At 42.5% G+C, this 14,211-nt stretch overlaps 1 protein-coding gene across 3 annotated transcripts in view; it reads right to left on the bottom strand.

The window, feature by feature from the left end:
• Positions 1-6,210, bottom strand: part of LOC147234190 (chemokine-like protein TAFA-5) — a 167,055-nt gene extending 160,845 nt beyond the window's left edge. Inside the window, exon 1 of one of the 3 annotated variants that reach the window (XR_015106167.1) lies at positions 5,509-6,210. Coding sequence is in view for 2 of the 3 variants with exons in the window: in XM_086147002.1 (XP_086003128.1) it covers positions 5,509-5,620 (112 nt within the window). In the remaining variant the exon portion in view is untranslated. The remainder of the gene's footprint in view (positions 1-5,508) is intronic. The other 2 variants (XM_086147002.1, XM_086146998.1) reach the window with 2 other exon arrangements.
• Positions 6,211-14,211: the final 8,001 nt, after the last annotated feature.

Raw genomic sequence — 14,211 nt, 5'->3', positions numbered from 1 at the left:
ACATATAATTCTGTGTTATTCAGAGAGTAGCAAGTTGACAGCATCACCTATAAGCTAATGTATCCTGTTGTGATGTGATTGCCTTTACACAGTCCAAAGAGTGCAAACTTAAACACATTTTTAAAAAATGATCAAATAATGGGTGCCTATTGCCTGAAAAAAAAAAAAAAAGAGCCGGAAGCACCGGCCACATGCCAACCTGAAGATCACATCGACGAGCAGTCCTTTCACTGGAAATTGGTCTTTTCAATCAAAAGTGCAGCAATGACTTGACACGAGTACAAGCTTGACACACACACACACACACACACACACACACTGCCTGTGGCTCCACGGCCATTTCCCCTCTAATGTCACTGGGTCCCTGCTCACATGAAGGCAGATCCCATTCTGACTTAATATTTCATCCTCTAACTTCCAAAACTGTTCTATTCCATTCTTCTCTCACAAAACTTGACACTTTCCATCTGTGATGCACTCATTACATGATAACTGTAAACGCCCCCCCCCCCCCGCTTTTTTTTTTTTTTTTTTAAATTACACTCATCATGGTCTTTAAATTTTGCAAAGCTGCTTTCTAAAAAGCTGTTGAAATATGAATATGGTCTCTGGCCCCATTTCTAGGGGTCCATAATGTGGCTTTTCGCTTTCTCTGTGGGAAAACTCAACAAGTTGACTCCCTTTATGAATTTACTTCCCCGGGCCGTCGACAGCCCTTTCTACCGCTTCCTGACAGTGGCTCCTCTCTGTCTTCCTCCCTGCAGAGAAAGAGGCTCCAGGCTATGCTGAAAATAGGATAACATATTCAAATATGTGCACGTGTTCACCTCCAAGTTCTTCCGTTTTCGAGGTCAGTCGACTGCCGTTTTCTAAAACCGGTGAATCAGACATCTGACAACGCCTGCCTGGCCGTCTGTCAGCGTGCGCGCGCATAGAGACGAGCCTCTCCGTATAACCAGGTGTGCTTGATTATGTCTTTTGAGCGCAGGGGTTAGACGCCTTGGCAATGAGGGCACGTCACACCTTCTTTTCTCCGTGAATACCCCGAGGCTGCGGTTCTCAGTAACAGTCAACATTTCATCGATTCAGCCGCACAGCAACAGAGAATCATAAACAAACAGGCTGAGGGAAACACAAGCGGACCGACCGCGCTGAGAGACGGAGCGATCTGACGCAAACAGATTTGATCAGCCGAGTGTTTGTCCCTAATATCAGATCACGCATGTGCGTGTCCAACCTTTCCATATTTTCTAATCTTTGTTGTGTGACATTCACGTACGTGCAAGTAGGTCATAGATCTATTTAGATGTGTTTGTGTGACCCTGAATGGTTGCTTTGATGCAGTTGTGCAGGTGTCTGTGTGTCACGGTAATCTGCATGTCTACTTTGATGTAATGTTCATTAATAACTGTGATGCATGTGTTTGCCCTTGAATGCTTATATCAGTGCATATTTGTGTGTGTGTGTGTGTGTGTGTGTGTTTCTGTGCATGCGACAGTGCACGGGAGATTACATTAAAGGCCGAAATGAATCAGCAGTCGCTGCATTCTTGACACTGAAGGTTGGCACAAGAACGAAGTTGTACATAAGCTATCTTTTCTCTTTGTCTCATCTTTTCTTTTGTATTAGCAGTTCAGACCCGAGACCAGAGTCATGCTTAACTCCTTTGGTATCCCGAGCTAAGATTAGCATACTGATTAGCCAGCCTTGTGGCTCTATCATCGCTTTCCTCGGAGCTCAAACGCAGGCTGCAGCCTCATGAATGCATAATAGCAATGTCTGCAAATAAATGTGGAACTGAGAGCTTCCAGAGGGGGGCACTAAAGGGCAGAAAACATTTTTTAGTGTATTTTCTTTGTGTTTTTTTTTTTTTTTTTTTTCTTTTTCTGTTGTAATGTAATCAGCGGGTAGTGAAGCATTCTCGTGTGATTAGAGTTTCAAACACCAGCTTACGATTTAAGCAGTTAAATTGTTGAGCGTTCGTCATTTATCTCGCAAGTGTTTCTCTTCCTCTCTCTTCACTAGACTGATTCCTGTTGCTTTCTCTACTGTCATTTTTCACTGAATCTGGAGATCTTTTCTGCATTCTTTTTTTTTTTCTCACCCCCAAAGCTTTCCTATTTGCTCCTAGTGCCTCTTCCGTTACCTCTCCCCTTCCAGCATGATAGTATTAAGCGAGACCGTCAAGTCACCTCGTGGCCTGGCGTTGTTCGCCGCATCTTCTTCTATCCTTCGCTTTCTCTCTCTCTCTCTCTCCTCCTCCCTCTCTCTCCCTCTCTTTCTTCAATCTCTCCCACTCAGAAGGGCCTGAGTGAGGACAGCGGATCGTGTGAAGTTGGATGTTGATTCTAGGTGACAGGCACCATATGAGTCATAGCCATAATCAAAGAGCTCCCTCAATCCCCCCCTTTGGCTGCACAACACAGCACCACTGCAAAGCAAAATTGCCTTTGGGACAAACAATGGCTGCAGCGTACACACCATGAATGTAAATTTTGACAATAGTCACTGTTTTTTTGATTTTTTTTTTCTTTTTTTTTTTTTTGACACTTCCTCCTTCTTACGAATTCGGCAGGACGTCCACATAATCCGGATACAACTGGAAACCACTCGATGGCAACCGCATGAAAGCCTCATGCCTGATGTAAAGACGAAAAGGTGTGAATCATTAGAGGTGACATTTACGGCGCGTACACCAAGTGGTTTTTATCGCCTGCACTCACAGAGTAATCTATTCCATCAGCGTTTCTACTCGTTCCAAGAGACAAAGCATTTCTGGAAAATTTTCTAGGACACTTTTGGCAATCATTTAACATAACGTTGAAAAATTCAAGTTGGTAAGAGCAATAAATGTACTCAAATGTTTCCTCCGAATAGTAGATTTTCAAGCTATTCTGGTTTTGTTTCAGCTAATTCTTCTCTATGAATATAAATAAAGAATTAGCTTTTCACTTTCCTCATCATTGATCCTTTTTTTTTGTTAACACTTTTGGCCCACTTGGCCAAATTTGAGGAAAAATAAACTCAAGTAGTAATTTATAGATAATTTCAATGCACGGGGATACTACTTACATGTATTTTTATTTTATAATTTTGTGAATTCAATCATTCATTGTCTTTATCACCTCAGCGTCAGTCAGGGTCGCGAAAGCGCCGGAGCCAATCCCGACTGTCAATGATCAAAAAGCGGGCTTCACACTGGACGGGTCGCCAGAATATCTTAGGTCGGCATACAGAGACGAACAACCAATCATTCACACGTTCAATTAAAACTCTCCAATGAACCTAAGGCATGTTTTTGGACTGTGGGAGGAAAAACTCCAGGAGGAAACCCACGCAGACACATACAAACTCCACACACAGAACTTTGCCCTGCCGGAATCGAACCAGAGACCCTCTTTGTGTGAGGTGGAAGTGCAAAACACTGCGCCTTTAAATAATTTCTTGCTCACTGAAACACTTTTGAGGTCATTATTTCCTTGTTTTTCTGCTAAAGATGCTTAGCAGCATCATTGAATGTATTCCTACTTTCGCCAAATGACTGAGGAAGTAGAGATGTAGTGTTATCTAAAATACAGCCTTCCAATGTGGTGATTTTGCATGTGGCTCCCTGTTGAGACAGCTGCAATAAAAACCAGTCAGAGAGCAAAGATTCCTGTTAGAAAAGCAAGCAGGGGTCAGCTTAGACTTCTTGGAAGAAATGGATGAAAAAGAAAAACTGCTGTGAGAGACAGAAAGAGAAAAAAAATGGCAAACAGAGACGCAAACTGTGACAATGAGAGATGCACGGGCCAACCGAGCTGGACATGGAAGGATGAGGAATGAAGTGGAGTGTAGGATTAGTGTGCCAAAGGCATTAAACATGAGAGTCAACCACAGCTGGAGGGTATAACATAATGGAAATAAAGAAAAACAAAAAATTAACTTTAATTGCGATGTGATGATGTATTCGCCGTTCCTCATCTGGAATCACCATGAGGTGAAAGAGGAAGTCAAAGTAAAAGGGGAACAAGAAGGCTCTGAAACTTTTACAGAAGAGCGGAGGTGAAACGTACAGACACGTCCTTTAGGAGCAGGAACTTTTTTTTTTTTTTTTTTTTTTTTTTCATTTTTCCCACAGTGAAAATACTCAGGAAGAAAAAAAAAAAAAGCTTAATCCTCGGCACAAATAGCTTTTCAGACTCAAGTCATCAAAGCCCTCAGAACCGAATGGGATGAAGATGTTATAAAACAAGAAAACACTAGAAAATCAAAGAGTCACTTTTGCTCGGATTATTAACTTTCGAGAGGGGCGAGGTGTGGCTAGGTGCTCGGTCCGAGGTCCTCGGGGGCCGAAAAAGACAGCTGACTGAAATAAACAACAAGGCGCCATTGATTGGATGAAAGCAGAGGATCAATTGACATGGCCAAAGGCGCCATAAAAGAAGAAAAAAAAGACCCCCCTTATTCCGAGCCTCGCATTCTTATGAACCAAAAAAACCCCCATTGATTAATCCGGCCGGGTGTGATTACAAAGCAAACTCAATCTTCTGTTCATTGTTGGAGGAGGAGGAATAGCGGCGGGAGCTGTGGGGAGAAACTCCCCCGCCTTGCGGGGGGGGATCTGTTTTCCCCCTTCGCGGCACCTATGTCGCCGATGTACCGTAAATTCATAACCGTCCCCCCCCCCTCCAAAAGTAATAACACATCCCAGTTATTTTTACACGAAGCACGGGTTCTCGCACGTAGCGGGGCCGGAGCGCGGCTCGCCAGCTGGGTTTCTGCTCACAAGTGACTCAGATGCATTTTGAGACAGAGAACGGAAAGGAAAGAAGGAGCACTCCGAGGGTGCAGCGGTGCGGCGACGGTGCGACCGTGTGCACGCACGTGTATACGTTTATACTAACAAGGTTACTCTCCTGCGATATTTAGATTAAAACCTGGAGACACGCTGGCTGTTGATCCAACTAACATGGGAGAACGCCTGCGTGTGATTGTTTTTTTATTTTTTTGGGCACATTTTTCACCATCATTTTGCAGCCGGAGACAATGTGATGGACGCATGGCTCGTCTGACCTCTCTGACTCTTGACAATAACACGGCCCTTAGGGGTGATGTTGTGCGTGTTTATGTGTGTGTGTGTGTGTGCGTGTGCAGCAGAGAGAGAGAGACTATTAAAGAGTCACGGGAGACTTAATTAGGCCTCTGGGACGCTCAACTCCATCCCTCCTGAACATTTCAACGCAGAAAAAGATGAATCCCTCCCTCTTTTTTTTTTATTTCTCTTTCCCTTTCTCTGCATGCTTGTGAGGCAGGAGTGAAGGGTGTGCGTGTGCTCGTGTGGGACAAGTGTTTTCCGATAACTGCTCCGGGGAAATAATGACACGCCGACAGCCAGTAAGATCGATACACGGATCGGCCGCCGGTAACCAGTCGCCGCGTAATGCGGCGCTCCCGCAGGACGGCGATGAACGCACGAACACACGCACCCACGCAACACACCTTGCGGGTCCAAACTCTCGCACTTACCGCAATAGAGGAGCAGCAGCGCCGTCAGAAGCACCACAGCCCAGAAAGTTGACGACATTCTCGGCCAGCGACTCGCCTCTTTGCGCCGCGCCAACATCGACGTCGAAGCCATTGAAACGACCGGTGCGCTTTCCCTTTTTTTTTTTTTTAGGAGAACCAAAAAAAAAAAAAAAAAAAATGGGAAAAAAGAGATAAAGGAAAAAAAAAAGGTGTTAATCTCGCAATCCAGCTCCGCGCGTAATCCCCGTGAAAGACATGCCGAGATGGAGCAACTGATAGAAATTGTTGGATGCCGGTGCGCAAAAAGAGAGAATGTCACATCTCCCCCCCCCCCCCCACACAGGATCCCCGGTTTGGGGTTGGTGGGGGGGATCTGATATTATATATTCAGGAAAACACAAGTTGGAAGAAAAAAAAAAAAGAAAAAAACGTCCACTAGTTGTCCAAAAAGTGAGTTCAGCTCGATTTCCTTTCTAATGTGCCGGCGCGGCGTTGACTTGGCGCCGAAAAGTGTTCAATCATTTGTACCGCAGCGTCGTAAAAAGCCTCCTTTTCACCTGTGCGCGGGTTTTCTTTTTCTCCTCGGCCGCACCGGTTCACGGATAAAAAAAAAAAAAGACTAGGGAAAAAAAAAAAAAAAAAAAAAAAAAGACGGTTCCGGTTGAAGACGAAGAAAAAAAAAAAAAAAAAAAAAAAAAAAGATCCGATCGGGTGTTATATTATAAGCCCCCGGTGGACGGACGGAGCTCCGGGCTGAAGGCGAACCGGCGGAAGGCGGCGCAGGTCGGCGGAGACCCGGGGAGGAAGAAAAGTGCGCACTCTGCGACTCCCAGGGATTTTTGTCCGAAGTCAAATATTCAAATAATCGATATTACGTCAGCGCCGTGCTTGGGTGGGGGCTGTCGGGGGCGGCTCGGAGCCAGAAAACACACGTTTTACATCTCGATATTAATAAGAATAACGGCTCTCGATTGTTTTATTGATCCGGTGTTTTGCGCGTGGCGTGTTTATTTGATTCCCTGATCGATGGTGATTGACTGATATTTCCCCTCCGGCGGCGCATGACCTCGACAAGACACGCACAATTCGCACAATATTAGAATATTGATTAGTTAGTTAGTCAGTTTGAAGAAAGACACGTTTCCTTGTTAGCTAATGTCTTTTTGGATGCATTTAAATGTGATTCACTTCTCCATAAAAGCTCTCATTTAGTAAATCCTACTAAAAATGTCAAGTGTCTTTCAGTTTGTTCCGACAAACAGATGCAGCTTCACATTAAAAAAAAAAAGGTTAATTTTTCTTTCTGAACTTTCAGTCTTGACTTCTTTCCTGTTTTTATTTTTTTTATTTTATTTTTATTTTTCATTTTGAAATCAATTCCCTTGCTTGATTTTTATCTGCTTACACGAGTTTCCTCCTGCTTTTTTTGTGACACCACCTGTGTTTTATCGGTTAGTCATACCCATTCCTTTTGATCCGATCACCCCCCCCCTCTTCTCCTGTCCCATCGGTTCGGTTTGTCTTGTAGTTTTTTTCTGTGTAAGTCCCTGTCAGATCCTGTGTTATCCTTGGCATGTTAGATATCAGCTCAGCCTAGCCTTTCCCCTGCCCTCCCGCTGCCTCCCGAGTCCCCCGCTTGGCAGAAACGAGCGTCAAATTCTTCTTTTCTTCTGTCTATTACGCTTTGATCGATGCATACGAGCCCACCTGCATCCAGGTAGGCGCTAACCATGAATACAGTTAAAATCTTAAACTGGGTGTATAAACAGATTTGTATTAAGCAATTAAAAGCAGGCCTTTGGTCAGCCGTTACCACATTGACTTAGACGCAACATTTTCATTAATAATATCACCGATTTGGTATTGATTCAAATGTTTTTTAAGCGGATCTGCAGCTGCTTCGATATGGAGTTGCACCTTTCCAGGAAACCAGGAGAGGAACTTTTTGTTCGAATCCCGGTGATGAACGTCAACACAAAGTAGAGCCCCAGAATTCCCAGACCCTTTCGTTAAAGATTAACTTTAACGGAACACAACGGAACACAGAATCGGGCCCTCTCGTCGGTTAGTTTCATAATTCAAGACATTCGGTCACAGATATAATCGTGATAGATTCGTTTACAAGCATCTAAACAGATGAGTTTTGAGGAAATTTCACATATTCTTCTTTTCCTTTCAGCCTTTCCCTTCAAGGGTCACCACAGCAAATCAACCTTCTCCATCTAAACCTATTCTCTGTGTCCTCCTCTCTCACGCCAACTACCTTCATATCCTCTCTTGCTACTTTGATAAATCTTCTCTTCGGTTTTCCTCGAGACCTCCTGCCTGGCAGCTCCAATTCCAGATTTGTATTTAATTGGAAATGTGGGTTAGAATAGATAGATTGATGAAATCAAAATTAAAAAAATTTGCGGCTTGTCACTGTTCTTGTTTTACATTCCACTGAAGTTGACCGCTGGTTTATCAAAATGTGGTTTAAGAAAATTTATGGGGTCTAAAATGCACAGATTCTTCCTCTTCTCCTTTTTTTTTTTTTTTTTTTTTCCATCAGGGGTCGCCACAGCAAATCAACCTTCTCCATCTAAGCCTATTCTCTACATCCTCCTCTCTCACACCAACTACCTTCATATCCTCTCTCACTACGTCCATAAATCTTCTTTTTGGTCTTCATCGAGACCTCCTGCCCAGCAGCTCCAATCCCAGCATCCGTCAACCAATATATTCACTCTCCCTCCTCCATACATGACCCAACCATCTCAGTCTGGTTTCTTTGACCTTCCCTCCAAAACATCTAACATGCGCTGACCCTCTGATGGACTCATTTGTCATTCTATCCATCCTCATCACTCCCAAAGAGAACCTCAACATCTTCATCTCTGCAACCTCCTGCTCTGCTTCCCCACTTTTCGTCATTGTCACTTTTTCTCGTCAATACTGCACACCTTTCCGTTCATTCTGGCTGATAGTCTTCTATCCCATAATACCCCTGATACTTTTCCCCACCCATTCCAACCTGCTTGAACCAGTCTCTTCACCTCTTTTCCATACTTTATACCAGGGGTCGGCAACCTTTAACACCCAAAGAGCCATTTGGACCCGGTTTCCACGGAAAAGAAAACGCTGGGAGCCGCAGTTACTTTTTGACGTCTCAAATAAAGGTACCACTGTCTGTATTGCTTTTTCATATTTTGCCTACTTCTTGTTTAAAGTCTCGACAAATTGACGGCGTCTCGGCGGGTATACCGGCTTCCGCGAGCGTTGAAAAATAATAAATATAATTTATAATTTTATTTTAATATTTCATGATCACAACAATCTTCCAATTTAGAACTAAAATTTAAAAAAAAAAATAAACTAACACAAATAAAATACACTTCAATTACTTATAATTTATTTTCCCAAGCCACTCGGAGGATGAAAGAGCCGCATACGGCTCTGGAGCCGCGGGTTGCCGACCCCTGTTCTATACAAACCCTCAAAATATAAATTACTAAATTTACTCATGTGTCATTTGGTAATACACTGCTCAAAAAAATAAAGGGAACACTTAAAAAACACATCCTAGATCTAAACGAATGAAATATTCTTATGAAATACTTTGCTCTTTACACAGTTGAATGTGCTGACAACAAAATCACACAAAAATGATCAATGGGAATCAATTGTATCAACCATGGAGGTCTGGATTAGGAATCACACTCAAAATTAAAGTGTAAAAACAAACTCCAGGCTGATCCAACTTTGATGTAATGTCCTTAAAACAAGTCAAAATGAATCTGTATTGCTTCCTGAGTGGACACTATGATTTCACAGAAGTGTGATTGACTTGGAGTTACATTGTGTTGTTCAAGTGTTCCCTTTATTTTTTTGAGCATTATATTTTGGAATAAGTGCATTATTGTGAATACATCTCTTGGTTTTGGATGTTATCGGAAGAGGAAGCAGCTTCAGCACCACGGACAACGCCAGGCAGTTATTCTGCAGCGAAGACTTCAGCGCACATACAGAGTCAGCCAGAACCACAGACAGGGAGAGACAGAGCGGCTCCTGGCAATCTGGACGCCGCTCCAGGAGCCGAGGGCACCCGTGCATATTAGAGCCAGAACCCTCGTCCATCCTCGGGCCCCGTGGGAACAGACTGACCCGGTCAGGAATATCTCTGTACTCCGGAGAGATTTTCGCACTGGAGGACACAGAGGGACGAACCCTGGCAGTCGCTTCCAACAAGTTCCTTTATTAAGAGCCCAAGTTCTCCTGATTAGCCTGGCTGCAATAATGTGTACCAGAGTGGGCCTCTTGTAAACCAGACTATAAAGCATACTGGATGTAGTAAAATGGTTAATTTGCCCATGTCAGTCCTTGTAATCCTCTAAATCTGTGTGTAATTGCTGCATTTGATGACTTGTGTGCTGGTGGTGTGAAGAGTGGGCCATTCCAAATCTCCACTTTGCATCTTTGGGTTTTGAAATGGAAGCGCCGTGCGCAGACACTCAATTAGACACCTGCTTACAAAGTTTTGTCACACAGTCTATTGGCAACAGTGGCTGTATTAAAAAGGCCAAATCCTGATTGGCACACATTTAACTACACAAGTACATGCAGCCGCACACTTGGAAATTTACTCAAGCACGGATTCGGTCAATGCAAATCATGCAATTAAGAACAAATACGCAGTTTCTCTCTACTTTTTTCGGCGTTTCTGAAACACTTTGAAAGCAATGCATGAGCCATGGCCTACATATATTACCCCCTCTCACCCTCCGCCTCACTTTTACGTAACATTTTCAAAACTCTTAACAGAAAGAAGCACACAAAGCATGAAAAAACACTGACTGGGATATTGCTATTTTGGAGGATGTAACCCCTTCAAAGGCTTCAAAGTTGTTCCAAAAGATACTGTCTGTCTCACTTTTTTTTTTTATTTTTTATTTTTCATTTTTAGCTTTGAACCATAATAGAATATTATCTTATTCCCTCTCAACATGAATCAACACTGCAGCGTTGCTTGTGTTGCTTCTCTCTATTCACGGTTGCACTACACTGGAGGTCTGGCCTCTTCCGGGGTTCAAATAATGTGACAAATATCTGTAGAGTTTAAAATGGCGCCTTAAAATGTAGATGAGCATTTCAAGTGAAACGTTTATAAGCCGCTGCCAAGTGCAACAGCTTTGAAAATCAGATAAACACACTTCTTTGGAGGGGAACTCAGGACCTCTTTTGCTGATGCAAAAAAAAAAAAAAAAAAAAAAATCCTGAGCAGACGAAGTGATGCGCGTGATTTGTAAGTGAGTAAGAATCAGTGCATTCACTGAAGTAGTGTAGCGTTTAGAGGCATTTATTAGTCTTTTTTGATTTCATACTAGTTTATACTTCAACACAGGACTACAGCTTAAAGTAATTTTCATTATTTATTAGCATATATATAAATATATTTTGTTTGGATTAGCCAGTGGGACATGCCTTAAGCATTTCACCAGTGAGGCACCCTGACCAGATGCCTGCAGTGTCTCCGCTCTACACTGAGCTCTTCCCAGACGGCCGAGTTTGCGCACCCTATTTCCGAACGAGAGCCTGGAAACCCCGCAGAGTAAAACTCCTCCTTCACCGCAACGGTCTGATCCACCTGTAGATCTCCCGCTCCGCGATACTTGAACTCCTACACTCGAGGTTGGATCTCATCCCTGAGCTGGAGGGATGGGGGGGGGCTTTTTTTTTTTTTTTTTTTTTTTTTTTTGCGGCTGAGGACCGCAACCTTGGATTTGGAGGTGCAGATTTTCATCCCGGCTGCTACACTTTTTGGCTGCGAAATGCTCCGTCGAGAGCCGGAGATCACGCTCGGATGAAAGCCAACAGAGCCACATCATCCGCAAAATGCAGAGACACGGTCCTGAGGCCGACACATCGAATTTCCCTCAACTCTCAAGGTAAGAGACGGAATCTGTGACAAAGGGCGGCCCTGGTGGGCTCCGACCCTCGCTGAAAACATAGCCGACTTATTAATCAGAGAATAAGAGACACTTTATTTATCTCCCCAAGGGGATGCCACCACATGGGTCTCCCTGAGGGAAATGGTTGAATCCTTTCTCCACGTCTATATACAAATCACATGAACCACCGGTTGGGGGAACTCTCACGCGCCCCCAAGGATCTCCAACTGATCCGCAACTAGGATGAAAATCCCACTGTAGCGAGGTGCGACTATCCGACGGACCCATCCTCTCCAGGAATTTCGAATAGACCTCACCGGGGGGGGGCGGAGGAGTGTGATCCGTCTGTAGTTTGAACACACCCTCCAGTCCTCCCTTTTTTTAAAGCGGTGTATCAGCAGCCCTGTTTGCCAATCCAAAGGATGATGAGATGTTGCAGAGGGATGTCAGCCAGGATAGCCTTGCAACATCCAGAGCCTCGAGGAACTCAGAGACGACCTCATCCGACCCCATCCTGCGACAAAACCACTTTTTAACCAACTCGGCCCCGATGGCTAACCCGGAGTCGGTGCTTCGTCATTAGGACGAATGCCGGTGGGATCGAGAAGATCTTCAAACTATTTCTTCCAGTATTCTTATATATTCATCCAATAGTTAGAGATTAATCTAAAAGCTAACAACTCATGGATTCATTAATCGGTCTCTCCGCACCACATTATCATCTCTAGGACATTGAATGTGGTTGATAGATGGAATCACATCATCAGTTTTACATAAAATGATGAATTTTGATATTTAATTTAGTTTAAATTGTTTATGCTTAATTTTGTGTAAGGTTATTTAAAGCGAAACGAACATCATAATATGAGGTATTGCTTTCACCGCTGAGACAAATACTATCTATCCATCCATTCATCTTACTCCGCTTATATATTGATTATTTTTATTCAATGATATAAATACATTTCAGAAAATAAAAGACCTTGGACATTTGTCAATATGCCATTTATCCTGATAACGGTTAATTCTAACAGACGCATTAAAAGAAAAGAAAAAACGTTACCCTTAAGGAGTCTTGCAAGATATTGAGTTTAAACAGTTAGGTCACAAGTTAAACTGTTACTGGATCTGAGAAGTCGACTATGCTGTGATACTTGAGCTGCTTTGTAATCATGAATGGCAGTCAAAAAACAAAAAGTCCTTTCATTCAAAGATCCTACAGTTACCTTGGGAATCTGTGACTGTCAAAGAAATGCTTTCATGGTGTGACCATAAACTGTTTGATTCAGATATGTTACTATTTTTTAGATTTCCCTGTACCGATTTCAGTTCATCCATTTGTTCACGACTGACAAAATGTTTTTTTTGCTTATGTTTACATTTACATTAAGATGTAGACTAAATGTAGATTAAATATACATCTAAAAATCTGAATTCAATATCTTGCTCAATTAATTCACTTAAAAAAGATCAATCATTTAATGTAGCCTATCGAGGAGCTCTAAGTGTATCACTATCAATACCTGAAGTAATTCATGCAAAAATAAAACATATATATATATATACAGTATATGTTCTGTAAACATTTAAAGGGTTAGCCAGCAAGAAAAAAAAAAGAATTGGGGAAAATTATGTCAGTCCAATGCCATGTAAAGTATTGACTGATTTGGATTATCATGTTTTTACAATTATTATTATTACTGTCACGAAGCGTAAAATTCAACAAAAACCAAGGTTTAAGTAGTGATGACGATTAACCTGAGCGGGAAAAGTACAATTCTCACAAGTAGAGGGCTTTCTTGCCATTTCTCACCACATTGCTGCTCTATAATTTCAATTGTTATAAGATAACGGGATAAAACATACCGAATTGTGTCAATGTGGTGATGGAGGATCTAGTTTTAAAATGTCCATTGTTTGTTAGGACAGTTTTATAGACTATTTTGTCTCTCTTTCTCTTTGCTGTCTTTTGTTTTTTTTTTTTTTGCATTTTCTTTAGTGCCACTAGGGGAGGCCACCTAGGCTTTAAACACTGGTGACAGAATCACGCTCCAGTTAACTGTCACGCCTCTATCCAAAAACAACTCGAAAAAAAATCAATACCCCTGTATCAATTAGAGAAGCAGAAGGGTAAAAAATACTGAATCAAAAACAAATTGCAATTTATACCCAATTAATTCAAATGTATTAATGCTTAATTAAAAGCCAATACTAGATGATCAATTTGGATTTTCCAATTATCCGAACCTGCATGTCGTTGAAGTTCGAGTTTGTGCAACTGCATGTAATTATAGTTAGAGCGAGCGGGGACAGAGTGTAGCCACACAGACAAGCTCCTTTATAAGGAGAAGCCATATATTATACAACAAATTCAGTTTTATGGTATTGAAGAAGTCTCCATGACAGAGTCAGTCGGACTTATTTGGTTCACAGAAGGCTAAGTCACTTGTTCAGAAGTAATGAAGTCTTTCTAATGATTTAAAACATTTCCCAGACAAAGAAAAAGAAACAGAATTTTTGTCGGTACTTGTCCGTATAAAAATAGATCATATTTTTATTATTCTTGTAGAAAACCTCCTTTCAAGTGTCCCGTCATCTCGGACAACAAGTGAAGGAACGGGCCGCGATGGTCTCGCTCTTCCCGCCAGTATTCAAAGAAAAGCCGGCTAAACGTGATATTTCAACCCGGTTCGAAATTCAGGAGCGTTTGCAGAAAAACATGCAGGCTGGTTCAAACCACAGCCCCGCCTGTTCTGTGATAACAGCTGGATGGGAA

Source organism: Fistularia commersonii, chromosome 5 (assembly GCF_037954325.1).
Source record: "Fistularia commersonii isolate RoL2024-O1a breed Wild chromosome 5, RoL_Fcom_v1.0, whole genome shotgun sequence".
Taxonomy (NCBI): Eukaryota; Metazoa; Chordata; class Actinopteri; order Syngnathiformes; family Fistulariidae; genus Fistularia; species Fistularia commersonii.
The sequence above is the reverse complement of the archived record's forward strand: the minus strand, read 5'-3'. Positions and strand labels throughout refer to the sequence as shown.